Raw genomic sequence first — 15,190 nt, forward strand, 5'->3', positions numbered from 1 at the left:
TGCTTCCGCACGTCCCACAACAAGTTAACAGCCTCCCATAAGAAGCTGGGTGCATACACTCAGCACTCAGCACGGCACAAGCCAAAGAGAGGCACGGCTGGATTAGATCTGTGATCTTTCCTCTTTTTTTTTTTAGATTTTTTTTTTTCATTTTGTTATATTAGTCACCATACAGTACATCCCCAGTTTTTGATGCAATGTTCCATGATTCATTATCTGTGTTGCTAAGTGAAATAAGTCAAGCAGAGAAAGACAATTATCATATGGTTTCACTCATTTATGTGATCTTTCCTCTTGACTCAGCCTCCCCTGCTCATGCTGCCTTTATAATCTCCAACTCGGTGTCCTCTGCTCACCTGAATATAATAACTTCTTAAAACTTAAGAGCCCATGAAACTTTAAATATAGTTATATTTTGCAGTTCTGATAGCACAAGTATAAGCAGCAAAGTTGGTCCCAAAGAACTAACTCTTTACCCCTTTTCAGGAGGTGGTGACTGTCTCTAAAAGCGCATAAGAAGGGTAAACTGGTCAGGCTATGGCGTTTGGATTTTCTTCCATTGATTTCAATACTGCAGAGCCACACTGCCCACCCTCTCCCCCCAACATACCTTAAGTAGTTTGTTGCTGGTGAGGAAGTCAGCAGAAGGCTTGAGAATCGTGGTCATGGCTTTCGTCAGTTCTTCGTGCACTGTCTTGTATTCGGAAGCAATGTACGGCTCAGCCTTGTAAGCATACTTTGAAGAAAAGGGAAAGATATTTTAATGTCCCAGTTATCTAGGATGTGCTGAAAGCAGGAGAGGCTCCAAAGGATGGCGGTGAGGGACCGAGGTACAAGTGCAGGGTGGGAGAGGAAGGTGTGGAAACAGAAGGAGGGAAGGGTGACAGAAAGAGGGAGCCCAGGATACGTTCAGGGAACCCATCACAATACGGAACCACCTGGCTCAGGTCAGTGGTCCTCCAGCCCACAACTCCACCTCCCAAGGACTTCAAGGAATGTGTCACCCAACACCAGGTGCCCTGATTCTACAGCTATAAAGACTAAATAGAACGTGTGTAACTTTTCAGAATGGTAACCGCCACTCTCTTGAATAGTGTTACATAAATGAAGAACCTGTTGATACCCATGCTAGTGACATCTCTTGCTGTCCCACATAGTTATCTACTTGATGGTGGCCAGCGCTAACCTTCTCATCCCAGGAGAAACCATTTTACTGCAAATTTTAGTTGGGAAAAAGAAAAATGAAAATGATAGGGCTATACCAAAGGCCTCCCAACAGCAAGTTAAAATTCTTTTTTTAAAATTCCATGTCATTATTATTTGTAAAAACCCATTATAAGAAACGTACGTTGAAAAAATAAAATTAAGTAAATAAACGAATGGCTGCCCCTCTTTGGACTTCCTCTCGTTCAGATATAAGCACTGGCTACAGGTATAGAAGAGAAAGCAGAGGTATTAAGTTTCATCCCAAAATAAGTAGATTTTTAAAAATTAAGTCCTTAGAAGGAAAATTGGAGAGCCACAGATTTAAATGATCGGGACCGTTTATTTTACATACCTTAACATATGACCTCAAGTGGCTCTCCAATCCTTCCTCATGGCACTGGGCAACCACATGAATAATGACCCTACACACCACAGAAATGAATAAAGCAATGAATAGTAATGTGAAAATGAAAACATTTCATTATTACACAGTAGTTGCAGAACAATGATGATGCTATTGGCACCACAGGAAACAAGGAAACAAGGAATTAGATGGGGTCCCTACACATGGGATCAAAAGAAATTTCTTAAATTTAATGGTCAACACATATTAGCATCCCAGATATGTATGACCGTACTCCAGATGTGGACAGACTGAAAGGGAAGAAGGTATCCGCCTACCCGCCTCTCTTACCGTGTCACGTTGACGGCAACTTCTTCCTGGGTTGCTCTGGTGAGGACGCGGAATAGCTGGTTTAGGATGGTGGGCAAGAAGGCAATCATCACGTGGCCTTCCATTGCATGCAGACTCTACAGACATGGAATGGCATCTGTGTTACCTTCTTAAAAGGAGACCAACCCTGCTCTCTCTAATAAGTGAAAATCTTAAAAAAAAAAAAAAAAAAAAAGGGGGGGGGGGGGGGCGCACCTGGGTGGCTCAGTTAGTTAAGCATCTGCCTTCAGCTCAGGTCATTATCTCTGGGTCCTGGGATCAAGCCCTGCATCGGGCTCCTTGCTCAGCGGGGAGTCTGCTTCTCCCTCTCCCCTGACCCTCCCCATGCTCTCTCTCATTCAAATAAATGAAAATCTTAAAAAAAAAAAAAAGACCAACCCCAAGCAATTTCTACTCAGTTCCAAACCAAGGATGGAAGAAGTTTATCTAAACAATGGAAGGCAGGGGTAGGCAGAATAAGGGACAAAGATAGTCACAACCTAATCCCCAGAACCTGTGCCTGTGGTACATGGCAAAAGGGAATTAAGGCTGGCCTTCAAGTATGGGGACTGTCCCGGATTATCCAGGTGGAGCCAAAGTCATTACAAGGGTCCTTAAAGTCAGAAGAGGGAGGCAGAAGGGGAGAGTCAGGGGAGAGTCAGGGAGCCGTGCCTAAGGCAAGAGCAGTCAGAGATGGAGCATCGTTGGCTTTGAGATGTAGGAAGGGGTCATAAGCAAAGGAATGAGGGCAGCCTTCAGAAGCTGGGAAAGGTCAAGGAAATAGATTTACCCCCCGAGTTTCCAGAAAGGAACTCAGCCATGTTAATAACACCTTGATTTGAGCCCAATGAGGCCTGTGTCAGACTTCGGACCTACAGAAGTGTAAGAAAATAAATTCGTGTTGTTTGAAGTCACCAAGTTTGTGGTAATTGTTATAGCAACAATAGAAAACTAACACAAAGACTCCTCTTGAAGTCATAAGGCTCTCTGTGAGGTACCTGAAAGGGTACTTGGCCAAGCAATGATTTCAGAACTCTCATTCCATGTTCCCTGCTGAAGACAAACAAACTTGTATTCCATTTCTCACGTTTCTTTTTTTTTTCTTTTAAGATTTATTTATTTGAGAGAGAGAGAGCATGCAGGGGGAGGGGCAGAGGGAGAAGAAACATCTCAAGCAGACTCCCCGCTGAGTGTAGAGGCTGATGTGGGGCTCAATCCCATGACCCCGAGATTGTAACCTGAGCTGAAATCAAGAGCTGGCCACTTAACCGACTGAGCCACCCAGGCGCTCCCATTTCTCACATTTCTTCTATTTTGTCCCCATGCCTAGGATGCTCTTTTAGCTACTCTCCTTTTTAAAAATATTCCCATGGAACCACATTCTGGATAGAGCTCCCCTAGATAAATCCCACCTTGCTCTCACTATCCCATGATGCTGGGAGCCTCCAACCCCTGCACAACACTGGGGTCGGTTATGTACATTCTTTCTGTTTTTTCAGAGTTTTTGTTATTGTTGTTGCTGATTTGTTTTTAGCATACATTCTCCAACATTATGTTATCTCCTACAGTGAACTAGAAATTACTTAACGGTGGGACTAAAGCACTGCTTCTTACATGCCTGTTACTGTGCTCTGCACCCAGGGAGAACTCAACAGATAGGCTTGTGTTAGTGAGTGATTTTCTATGCAGAGAACAATGTGTTTTGGGTTGGGCCTAAAAACAGTACATGTGGGATGAGGATGAAGGCAGAAGTTGTCCTATTTCTTTGCTTTTTCTTTAATTAAGTTTTTAATTCCAGTATAGTTAACATACAGTGTTCTGAAGTTGTCCTATTTCTGAGTCCACTTCTTGTCACCTTCTAAAACCACACAGAAACTATCAACGTGAGAGTATCTAGCTAAGAGCATCCTTACAAGGTTCCTGAGTGGTAAGAATAACACTTGCCACCAAAAAGAAAACCCAACCCCAAACTCATTAAAAAGGGTTCCTAAGAAAGCCATCTGATACCTTAAGGTATTTCACAAGTTCACTCCCTAAAGCTTGGGCTCCAGATTCGGTTTTCTGGCAGTACTGGAAAAAATTATGTAAATGCTGATCCTGGGAGAAAAAGAAAAAGAAAGACAGCAAGCCTATTAGCATAATGCTGTGGAAATAGGAGTATCTGCTGCTTGCAGCATGCATGTTTTATTTAGACTATGAAACTGATCATAGAATAATGAAAACATCAAAGAGATAAAAATAAATTTTATCTTTTTAATTTATTTTTTTATAATTTTTTATTATGTTATGTTAGTCACCATACAGTACATCCTTAGTTTTTGATGTAGTGTTCCATGATTCATTATTTGTGTATAACACCCAGTGCACCATGCAATATGTGCCCTCCTTAATACCCATCACCGGCCTATCCCAATCCCCCAACCCTACTCCCCTCTGAAACCCTCAGATTGTTTCCCAGAGTCCATAGTCTCTCATGGTTCATTCTCCCTTCTGTTTACCCCCAAGTCATTCTTCCCTTCCTTCTCCTACCGATCTCCCTGCTATTTCTTATGTTCCATAAATGAGTGAAACCATATGATTCTCGGCTCCTTCCACAGTTTAGCTATTGTGGACAATGCTGCTATGAACATTGGGGTGCATATGGCCCTTCTCTTCAGTACGTCTGTTATCTTTGGGGTAAATACCCAGTAGTGCAATTGCTGGATCATAGGGTAGCTCAATTTTTAACTTTTTGAGGAACCTCCACACTGTTTTCCAAAGTGGCTGTACCAACTTGCATTCCCACCAACAGTGTAAGAGGGATCCCCTTTCTCCACATCCTCTCCAACATTTGTTGTTTCCTGCCTTGTCAATAATTGCCATTCTAACTGGCGTAATTAAAAAAGATTTCAAAGATCCTCCAATAAAAGAGGAAATTGTTGAGAAATGTTACTTATACTATTCACTTATATCAGTACATAGGAGCACCTTATCATGCACTTTCTTCAACGAAGGACCTCTAGAGCAAAAATATATCCATATGACGTATCAATTAGGATTTCGTTTTGCCAAAAAAAATTGTGTGAATTCATTCACTGAGCAATTACTGCTAATGCTAATGGAAAACACATACCTGAGTATACACTGTGGACACCAGATGAGTTGAAACTTTCAGCAGTGGCTTGCTTCCGTCTACCCATTTAATTTCTGGACCATAATGCTGAGAAGATAGGGAAGGGGAAAAAAAAAACATCCCGATGGATTAGCAATCTTGGCTTTAGACACCATGTTCACAGGGGGGACTGATGAGGTGTCACAGACCCAAACAGCATCAGTGACTCAATAGTTACGGCTGGCCAACAGCAGGAATGCAACCAATACTAATTTCCACTCACTTTCCTCCTCCAAGTACAGTGTTCTCCTTCCTAGATTTTCTAAGTTATCTTTTGTTTAGTTGCGGCTGTAGAATTACTGTCCGTTTGAGAGGGAAAGAATCCTATTTCACCAATGACTAAACCAACACGGAGCTCAAGATCCTTTAAGTGATGGCAGAAGAGACCGCATCCAGCAAATAGGACAGTAGAAGAAGACCTAACATGGGTAAAGGGCCAATCATCTGGGTGTGCTTATTTTGATTTCTGAAACCTCCATTTTCTCTTGTCAGATTAACAATTTTAACTGAATGTTATATGATTTCCCCTGATTTTGGAATATTTTGACAACTTGTCCATAATGTGGACCCAAATTTGGCACTACTTAAATTCAGAAAAACATTAAAAGCCATTTAGAATGAAATGAAACCTTACCTAAGCTTGTTATAAAACTGAAGTCTGTAAAATGCAAACTCAACTAACCAACTGGAGAAATATAAGAAAATGTGGACTTTAATGAATCAGAAAATGTATCAGAATGGCTGCCCTGTGGGTGAGATTTGATACTAGACTTACTCTAAGCTGAAAGACAATTCTTAATAGTCTGTGTGACTCTAAGAACACATCCTTACTTGAGCATGGCTAGTTTGCAGCGAAAAACTTCTACTTCATCCAGTGTCTCCAAGTCTCCATTCCCTTGCTGAGGCACTGCTAGTGCAGGGCTTCTCAAATGCCCAAACTATAATTCTAAATTGTGCTATCAGGAGACCTGCCTTCCACTGGCCTGTGTTTACTTGAAAATGAGTAACTAAAACCAAAATGTTGGGACCAGCAAAAATATTGTGTACTTTTTTGTGTTACTCTTGTTTTAGTTGATTTTCATGTTTTCTGAAGGTGCTGGTATAAATCATTCTTAAAGTCCTATACCCTGCCCATTCCAAGCTCCTGGTAGCCAAGGTAGCCAGATGGGAGATTGGCTGAGACAGGAACGTGCTGTTCACTAGTCACCACCCTTCCATCCTTCAGGAGAGGAAGCCAGGAATATCCAACTGTTGAAACAAAAGCACAAAAAACTTCACTGTAGGTATTCGAAAATGTATGAAAGAAAGTCAATGCCATTAAAGCCTGATCTTTAAGGCCCTGAATCTAGTCTCTGCAGAACATTGTCTGCAATGTACTTTGGGCTCTTTGGTATTACAATTCTAAAATGACCTTTTATAAAAAATTTATATATGCAAGCCAGGGATGCTACCTTCACAAACTTCATCTAAAAACTCGGCAAAGAGACGCCTGGATGGCTCAGTAAGCATCTGACTTCGGCTCAGGTCAAGATCTAAGGGTTCTGGGAGGGAGCCCCGCATTGGGCTCCATGCTCAGCGGGGAGTCTGCTTGTCCCTCCCCCTCTGCTCCTCCCCCGACTCATGCTCTCCCCTCTGTCTCTCAAAGAAATAAAATCTTTAAAAAAATAAAAATAAAAATTCCACAAGAGGATGAAGACTCAGAATCAAAATAAAACTTAAGAACTTAATATGTAAGTTATGAACAACCAAGGGAAGGATGAAATCCCAAACCTTGTGTTTCAACAACATCCTTCTTCTTTGTGCTCCCTTTACTTGAATTATCACAGCTGACATGGAAGAAAGTGAACAACAAGTGGTGCTTTTCGTGCAGCTGGGTGGGCAGTTCTATTTTAATCTGCAAGGAAGACAAAATAACAATCTTTTTAATATCTTAAAATAAAAATTCTCAATGAAAGCAGCCACACGACATGTCACTTGTGCACTGGGTCTCCAACTGATACTAACATTTGCAATCAAGGAAATCAGAGAACATAAACTGTGCTAAAGAAGAAATGGATGCAAAATACACTGTTATGGGCTGAATATGTGTGTCCCGACCCCTCCACCCAAATTCATATGTTGAAATCCTAACCCCCCCAGGTGATGGTATTTGGAGGTGGGGATCTTTGGGGTGATTAGGTCATGAATGGGATGAATGGTCTTACAAGAGATCCAACGGAGGACCATCCCCCCACTTTCCACCATGCGAGGGTACAACTGAGAAGTCTGTGACTGGGAGGGAGATGGCCCTCACCCAGCCATGCTGGCACCCTGACCTAGGACTTCAGCCTCCAGAACTGTGAGCGGTAAATATCTGCTGTTTACATTCCACCCCATCTGTGGTATTTTGTTACAGTAGCCTGAACAGACCAAGACTTTCATTGACCAGAAACGGGAGAGTTGGTATTTCAACTCTAGAAAGAACTGGAAACCACGACATCAACCACTCCATTAACTTAACGCAGCAACAGCACGATGAAAAACCAGGACAGAACATTTAAAATTAAGATTCATATAGTTTTAACAAACTACACCATCATTCTAAATAAAGAAACCCAATAATGAGAAAGAAAGATTCTCAGATCCCACAAACATAACTCTACTTAAGTATGAATTTGAAAGAAAATATGTCAGAATATTAACTGTGGTAGGAATAGAGGAGAGATTTTGACTTTTTCTTTTCTATTATCTGCATTTCCAAGTTTTTAGAATGAATGTTACTTTTAATACTTCAACATTTAGCTCTAGCATGCAGTTTAGTATGCAGTTTCTCTCGTTTTTTGCTTTACTAAGCAAAGAACTTAAAGAGTTTTCCTTAAAACTGGTTAGCTGGGTTTTCCCTTGAAAACCTCCTCACTTACCTCATCATAAAATTCTGGGTTTTGGTGATGGTGTAAAACCGCAGCAAAGGCGCTTCTTGTGAACACTGGCCCACCAGGTCTGCCATAAATGCACTAAAGTAAGAGTTAGCAAAGAAAGACACCAGTATTTAATTAACAGAGTAAGAGATTAAACTCAGATGTGTTGTCAAGAGGAATTTCTACAGCATAAACTTATAACCGCCTCTGATGGATTTCTTCTACCGAAGAGACTTCAGGCCCCGTAAGCCCCCTTACTCCTGGGTCCAACCCATCTTCCAGTCCATCTCCCAGCACCACCTCCCCACCCCCGCACACACAAGTCCTTGCTATAACTAGACAGCATCTTGCCCATAAGTTCCCTTTCACACCTCCACACCTGCGCTCATGCAATCCCTCTGTTTGAATCACCTTCCCTTCCATGTGCGCCAAACTCCCATGTGTCCGTCAAGAAATGATTAACTCCTTCCTCTGTGTCCACTCAGCAATTTTTATACTAATTATTCAGTTTTGACAACAAACCATTTCTATGTGCCAAGGAGCTTTTTCTCCATGACTACCTTTCCCACTAAGCCGTGAATTTCTTCAGGGCAAAAACTATTATTATATTCCTCTTTGCATCTTTGTCTCCTTCCCTTCTTGGAAAGTCATTTTCACATAGTTACAGTAAAGAATTTGGGCTGTGGAGCCAGACTACCTGGGTTTGAACTGGTTCTAATGGATCGCCCGAAGCAACTTACTTAAATTCTGTGCGTTAGTCTCATCTAAAAAATACTGTTAGGAGAATTAAAGGAGTTTAATACCTTTAAGGCTCTAAGATAAGAGACTGCACTATGATAAGCATTCAGTAAACATCACCAATAACTTATTACTGTTATTATTACTATATTACAATAAACAATATCAATCTATTTTTATTATTTCTATTATCAATCTTACGAATACAATTCTTAGAACCCACACAATGCCTGACTCATAGTTAAGACATGATATGTTTACTGAATTGAACATACATAAGAAACCTTCATCCCTAAAGAGTGTAACAAAACAGAAACAGTCAATGAGGAGCAAGAACTCAATTACTCCATATTCTGTAAGGTTTAGCACATGTGGTTATATATTGTAATGTCACATATTTTTGTGTCTGTGTTGATTATAATGTGCTAAATTCTTTTAGTTGTGCAATATCACATAGGTTCATTTTTCAAATGGAAAAATGCAAACATATACAAAAAACAAACCTTCAAAGGCTGAGAGTCTTCCTCATCTGAATCTTTGAATTCAATGCAAATAGCAATATTTCTGGCCTGCAGCAATATTTAAAGAAAAAAGAAAAAGAAAATGAAACAAAAAGCCAGAATATGTAAGTATTTATAAAAGAACATGAGAAGCCCAAACCCAAGAGAGTCTAATACCAAAACCGAAACCTCGATCTTTGTACGCACCTTGGCAAAAGACTTTTGACTGTCATATTTCAAGTACTTAGGATAAACATAAAGGTGATTGTTGTAGATGGTGTAAGGCTGAGTGTGTCTGGGTATGCAGGGCACAAATTCCTCTACCTCAAATGTGATTGGAGTTTTACTACAGGTTTCAAATTGCTTCATGGGAATATATGATGAATTGACATAATCTGGAAAATTAAAAACAAACAAACTGAAGTAAAAGCCAAACCAAATTTTGTCTGGTTATTACCGAAAACTTACACTTACTAGGAAAGTCTGAGGAAACATTATCAATTGTAATGTCTAGGTTGCCCAAAATCACTGGGAGCTTGGCCATCTTCTCAGGTCTAGGAACAGGAGAAGAGAAAAATCACATATTTGTAAGTTAGCTTAGCTCTAAAACCTAAATTCCAGACCAGCACTTCCCAGAGGAATATAATGTGAGCCACAAAAGTAATTTTAAACCTTCCAGAAGATACATTTTAAAAAGTAAAAAGAAACAGGTAAAATTAGTTTTAAGAATACCTTTTATTTAACCCAATATACCCCAAATATTATTATTTCAGTGTGAAATCAGTATAAAAAGTTATTCTAATTCTCCGAATCCAGAGGAGTTTTACACTTATTGCTCATCTCCGTTTGGACTTGCTGCATTTCTCGCGTTTAGTAGTCACCTGTGGCCAGTGGCTTAGACTGCACAAAAATCTAGATAAGAATATCGGCAAGATGGTATAGTTACCATTTTCGTGAACCACTCCATCCTCACCCTCATTCTTGGCTCAAGTCATGAAAATGCAGAGCTAGAGGCCATCTCAGGCTCGCGAGTCTAGTGAAATGCTGGACACAATGTAGGTGCATAGCGAAGTGGGTGGTGTTTGTATTCGGTCTGAGTCCAGTAGGAGAATCTCCTCTGTGACACTCCTGACAAGAACTGCTACAGCATCAACCCTTCCTAGCTGGAAGGAAGCTTTCAGCACAGCTATTCTCAGACCCAGATGCTCTTCCTCACTTCGCCTCTCTGGAACTTCCACTTACCAAGGACCTGCTTACGTTTCTTTGTGTATCACCTTTCAACCATCTATAAACAGCAACCACATCTTGCTGAAGTCTGCCATTTTCAGCACTTTTGGACCTTCCTCCAATGTCATTTCCCCCTAGAAGAACATTCTGTTTACGTCAGGGCACCCAAACTGCATACAACAGGCCCAAGAAGGTCTGACGAGGTGGGGATCAAGCAGCTCTCTGGTTTTGAACAATACACGCTTCCACTAATGTAGCCAAATGCTATTATTCTGTGGTAGTCACACCACCCTAGTGATGTACATTACATTTAAATCACCTAAAATCCCTAAATCTTTTTCTATATGCTTTACTCTCATGCCGTCTCTCTCCATCTTGTATTCGTAACAATTACATTTTTTGGAATTCAGAACAGGATTTGATTTTTGCCTTGAGGAAATTTCATTCTTTTACATTTGAGCCATTTCTAGTTGATCAAACCTTCCTAAGTCCAGATTCTAACATCTAATGTATTAGATATTCCTAATAGCTTGATGTCACGAAGGCATTTCATCAGCATGTTATAGTCTCAAAAAAGTCACTGACGATGATACTGCACAGAATATGGCCAAGAACAGGTTCCTCCTCAAACCTCTAGCAGCCCATTGCTAGCCCATTCACCACCTGTCCTGGCGTCTGGTTACTCTAGCAGTCGAACAACTGTTCACTCGTGCATACTACACTTCTCTGATTTGTTCACAGGACATTGGAATACATACTTGTCAGAGGCTTTGCATTCCTCTGTGGTACCAGTTTAGCAACCCAGTTAGAAAGAGAAAAGCACAAATGTGGTTGGGATGAGTAGTTCGACATGACGTGACTTATTCCTAGAAAACAGAATGCTGCCTCATGGTTCTTCATAAGCCACCTGTTTAATAATGTCTTTTAAAACACTGCCAAAAAAAACATCAAAGCTCATTGGTCTACAGATTCTGCCTTTGGATTTATTCCTATTTTTGAAAAGTTCCTATCCTAGCTCCTGTTACCTGTTAAGCAGCTTCACAGGTAACGTGTCGGTCTATCCTGGGGTATCCTTCACCTGCATCAAGACTTCCTAACAGTTTTAAATTTTTTTCTTTTTTTTTTTTTGTAAGATTTATTTATTTATTTATTTTAGAGAGAGAAAGCACACACGACCAGAAGAGGCAGAGAGAGAGAGGCGGGGGGAGAGAGAATCTCAAGCAGACTCTCCGCTGAGTGCAGATCCCACTGTGGGGCTTGATCTCATGACCCTGAGATCATGACCTGTGCCAAAAACAAGAGCTGAACATGCAACTGACTGTATAACCCAGGCATCCCAAAAGTCTTAAATGCTTGTCCTTATGACAACAGACCATGCTGAGCACATGCACCTTGCCCACCTCCAGCTCCAAATTACAGAATCACTTTCTCCTAGCGTTTCTCTCCTTTCCACGGTCATTTGTTTATATCTGAGTTTAAATGAGCAATCCCTTGAAATCCTGAGAGACAGCACTATCAGGAAGGCAAGTCAACAATTTTCCACACATTCTGCCTTCGGTTAAAAAGATTTTTGGCCAAAAGATGTCCAGGGACAGCCCAGCATCGCCCCTGTATCTTGTCCCTGTGCCCACTGTGTGATTTGTTCAAAAACACAATATTCTTTGCTACTAGCAGGAAGATTGCGCCTTTGACAATCACTTCCTGGGAGCTGTCGCTGGCCTCCCATGCACTGCATGCTCCCCAGATGATATACCGTCGGAGCCTCTCTCAGCTTCACACAAAGCTCTTCAGGGACATCAAACCTTAGACCCATGGGTTTCTTGCAGCTAGAAATTTTCCTGACATACAGTGCCTTGCTCCACCGCTTCATCCGACAACTCAACACTGCCAACATACCACAAAACACTGCGTCCCACAAATCTTAGAGATGCCTATGAAGTCGTACCTGCCTCCTCAAATCAGAAGTATTCTGTTTATTACAAAGAATACTTCCAAATATAAGTACTCAAGAGTGTTGTATTTCGCCCCTTCCCAGTTACTTCCACCCATAAATTCTTCTTCACCATTTTTTCCATTACTCTGACATCATCCTCATATGAACTTTTGATAACTGGATTTCTAAGCAACAAATTCTAATTAAAGAATCTTCACTGGAACTCTTCGTATAATGTGTTATTTACTTTTGTGTCTAACTATACTTACTTCTCGTTTGGTTTCTTCCCTCTGCTGAGAGCTTTTACTTCTGGCTGCTATTTCTATAAGAGGCATTATGTCCATGAATTTCCAAGAAAGCACAAATCTGAGCTTAGTTCCATACCACACAGCACGTGGGCTTTGTGGAAGTTTAGTTTTTTAAATATAATCTCAAACTTATTTCAAAAGTTTAGGGGTTTTATTGAACTTGGCTTATCAGACATCAAAACCTCACAAACAACAAAAATTCTACTGCTTTTTTTATATGCATTTACAAAGTGATGGGTGTGTGTGTGTGTGTGTGTGTGTGTGTGTTACACAAAGTGAATTCTCTTACGACTGAGATTAGGTGTTTTTTTTTTAATCTGTAAAGTATATATTCCATGCAAAACTTATAATACTTGAGCATGAAAACCTATCCTAAAACTCCATTAAATAAATGTATAAAGTAGACACATGTAGGGTATCTGGAATTTGGGAACTGCTGTGGTCTACATATAAACCCAGGAATGAGGTTCAAACTCTCACTCTTAGGAACAGGAAAGGTTTTCTCTTCCCATTGCCCATACAACAGCTCAACAATCCCCAGAGGCAGGGGAGTATCACAAACCAGCAGTCATCCCATGCCAACAGATTGGGTGTCCTCACCTCTCTGTTTCTGGAGCCCGGTCCCCCCTTCTCTACTGTCTGTCCTGACCCATTAAAGTGATTAACTGGCAATACAGGCGTGCCTGGGTCTGTTGGCAGTAAGTCTAATCTCCTAACTGCATTTTGTAAAAGGAAATAGTCCCTAAAAACTTTGGAGTCACTTAAAAAATGTGTATCTGATTGAAAGAAATTTGAGATGTTTTTGTTTAAAAGAAATCACTGAATTGATATCTATGAGAAATTTCAATAACCATTTACCAAGTGCTTATGGTGATACAACACGTACTTGACTGAGCACCACAGACAGAACACAAACATGGTATGATTCCCATCCTCAACAAGACATATAAGAACCACTTCCATATAAGCGTGTGCAAATTTCCACGGGAAGGCCAGTGTCTAGTGTACTGAGAAAGAAGGGGTCGAGATGAGTCTTCTTGGTGAGACCTGACATGCATTTTCCTTTACTCCCCACCACAGTTGTAGGATTACAATGGCTATTAGGGTTTCCCCCTTAAAAAGGAGAGGGAGACTCAAACAGAGGAGGCACACGAACTGCCCCAGGTCTCCCAACATGGACGTGAATTACAGACTGGACTCAGAAAAAGGAGTAGGGGTCCCTCGGAGAGACAAAAGCAGAAGAAGACATGATTTAGGCAGAGGGCAAAGCGTGGTGGGGTGAAAGTACTCAATGGCTTAAGAGAAAGGCAAGCAGCCCCACCTGGCTTGAGTGTGGTGTAACCAGAGGGCAATGTAGGTAAGAATGTCAAATTTGGGCACAGAGCACACAAAGGTACAAATAAACACATATACGTAAGTCTCACACACAAACCCTAATAATATATATATATTTACGATTATTTATTTATTTATTTGACAGAGAGAGAGACAGCCAGCGAGAGAGGGAACACAAGCAGGGGGAGTGTGAGAGGGAGAAGCGGGCTCGATCCCAGGACCTGGGATCACGCCCTGGGTCGAAGGCAGATGCTTAACGACCAAGTCACCCAGGTGCCCCCCTAATAATATTATTAACTGAACTACCCAATAATGGTAGCATTAACAAAGGTTTATACTTAGGCAGCTCTTCTTGCCCACAGCCCTGTCTCTGTGCCTTGATAAAAATACCTTTTTGCACCGGGGGGAAAAAAAAAGGTTTACATTTAAATGGAAATGTTCTATTTTTATACTTTACCTTCATGTTTTCAGATTTCCTGCAGAAGTTAGAAAACACACCACCATGAGCAAATCAAGTATAAAATACCAAGTGTTCTTCTTAGATAAATATTTCTGGAAGCATATATGTTAGCAATACCATCTATCTGACAGAATTGTTTTCTTACTAAATCTTGGAACATATCCCCTGGTAATTACTGTGAGGGAAAGGGAGAAGTGGCTTATGAGATTTGGCAGCTGTTTTCTAAAGACTGGGGCAGCTTGAGAAAATTTTTCCCATCCATTATTAAGTGACATTTTGAGACAATCATGAGAGCAGAAACAATAGCTTTGCACCCAAGCTGGTGCGCAGGCCAGTGCCACGGGATTATTCTCTGTAAAAATAACTAACTAAATAAATAAATAAATAGGAACGAAAAAGCGCAATGATAAGCTTAAAAGGAAAAAGAAAAAAGGAAACCTCCAGTTCCCTAATTCTACTGTGGAAAGCACAGGGAGCCGCCATGGGCATTTCTCTGGATTCTTGCTGAGAAGGAGGGACAAAGGCTCCCCTATGACTGCTGCACCTTCCGATGCCGATAGCATCACATCCCTATTTGCAAGTTTCTGAGTCTCTCACTGGCCCTTGGGAGCATGCTCCTCCCACAAGATCCTTCTTCCTGAGCACACCCATGAAGGCCCGATGTGCCGGGGAGAATACTGCTGGGCTCTGAACCAGGGAAGGCTTGTGCTTTTTACTGCCTGC

At 41.1% G+C, this 15,190-nt stretch overlaps 1 protein-coding gene across 8 annotated transcripts in view; it reads right to left on the reverse strand.

The window, feature by feature from the left end:
* Window positions 1-15,190, reverse strand: part of DOCK9 (dedicator of cytokinesis 9) — a 178,096-nt gene that overhangs the window by 81,228 nt on the left and 81,678 nt on the right. For all 8 annotated transcript variants that reach the window (XM_040624053.1, XM_040624047.1, XM_008685005.2 and 5 more), the window contains exons 16-26: window positions 9,679-9,758; window positions 9,412-9,599; window positions 9,208-9,273; window positions 7,970-8,062; window positions 6,840-6,963; window positions 6,196-6,317; window positions 5,031-5,117; window positions 3,926-4,015; window positions 1,901-2,016; window positions 1,559-1,628; window positions 611-736 (exon numbers count right to left, since the gene is read on the reverse strand). In XM_040624053.1, the coding sequence (XP_040479987.1) occupies window positions 611-736; window positions 1,559-1,628; window positions 1,901-2,016; window positions 3,926-4,015; window positions 5,031-5,117; window positions 6,196-6,317; window positions 6,840-6,963; window positions 7,970-8,062; window positions 9,208-9,273; window positions 9,412-9,599; window positions 9,679-9,758 (1,162 nt within the window). The remainder of the gene's footprint in view (window positions 1-610; window positions 737-1,558; window positions 1,629-1,900; window positions 2,017-3,925; window positions 4,016-5,030; window positions 5,118-6,195; window positions 6,318-6,839; window positions 6,964-7,969; window positions 8,063-9,207; window positions 9,274-9,411; window positions 9,600-9,678; window positions 9,759-15,190) is intronic.

Source organism: Ursus maritimus, unplaced genomic scaffold, assembly GCF_017311325.1.
Source record: "Ursus maritimus isolate PB19 unplaced genomic scaffold, ASM1731132v1 scaffold_10, whole genome shotgun sequence".
Taxonomy (NCBI): Eukaryota; Metazoa; Chordata; class Mammalia; order Carnivora; family Ursidae; genus Ursus; species Ursus maritimus.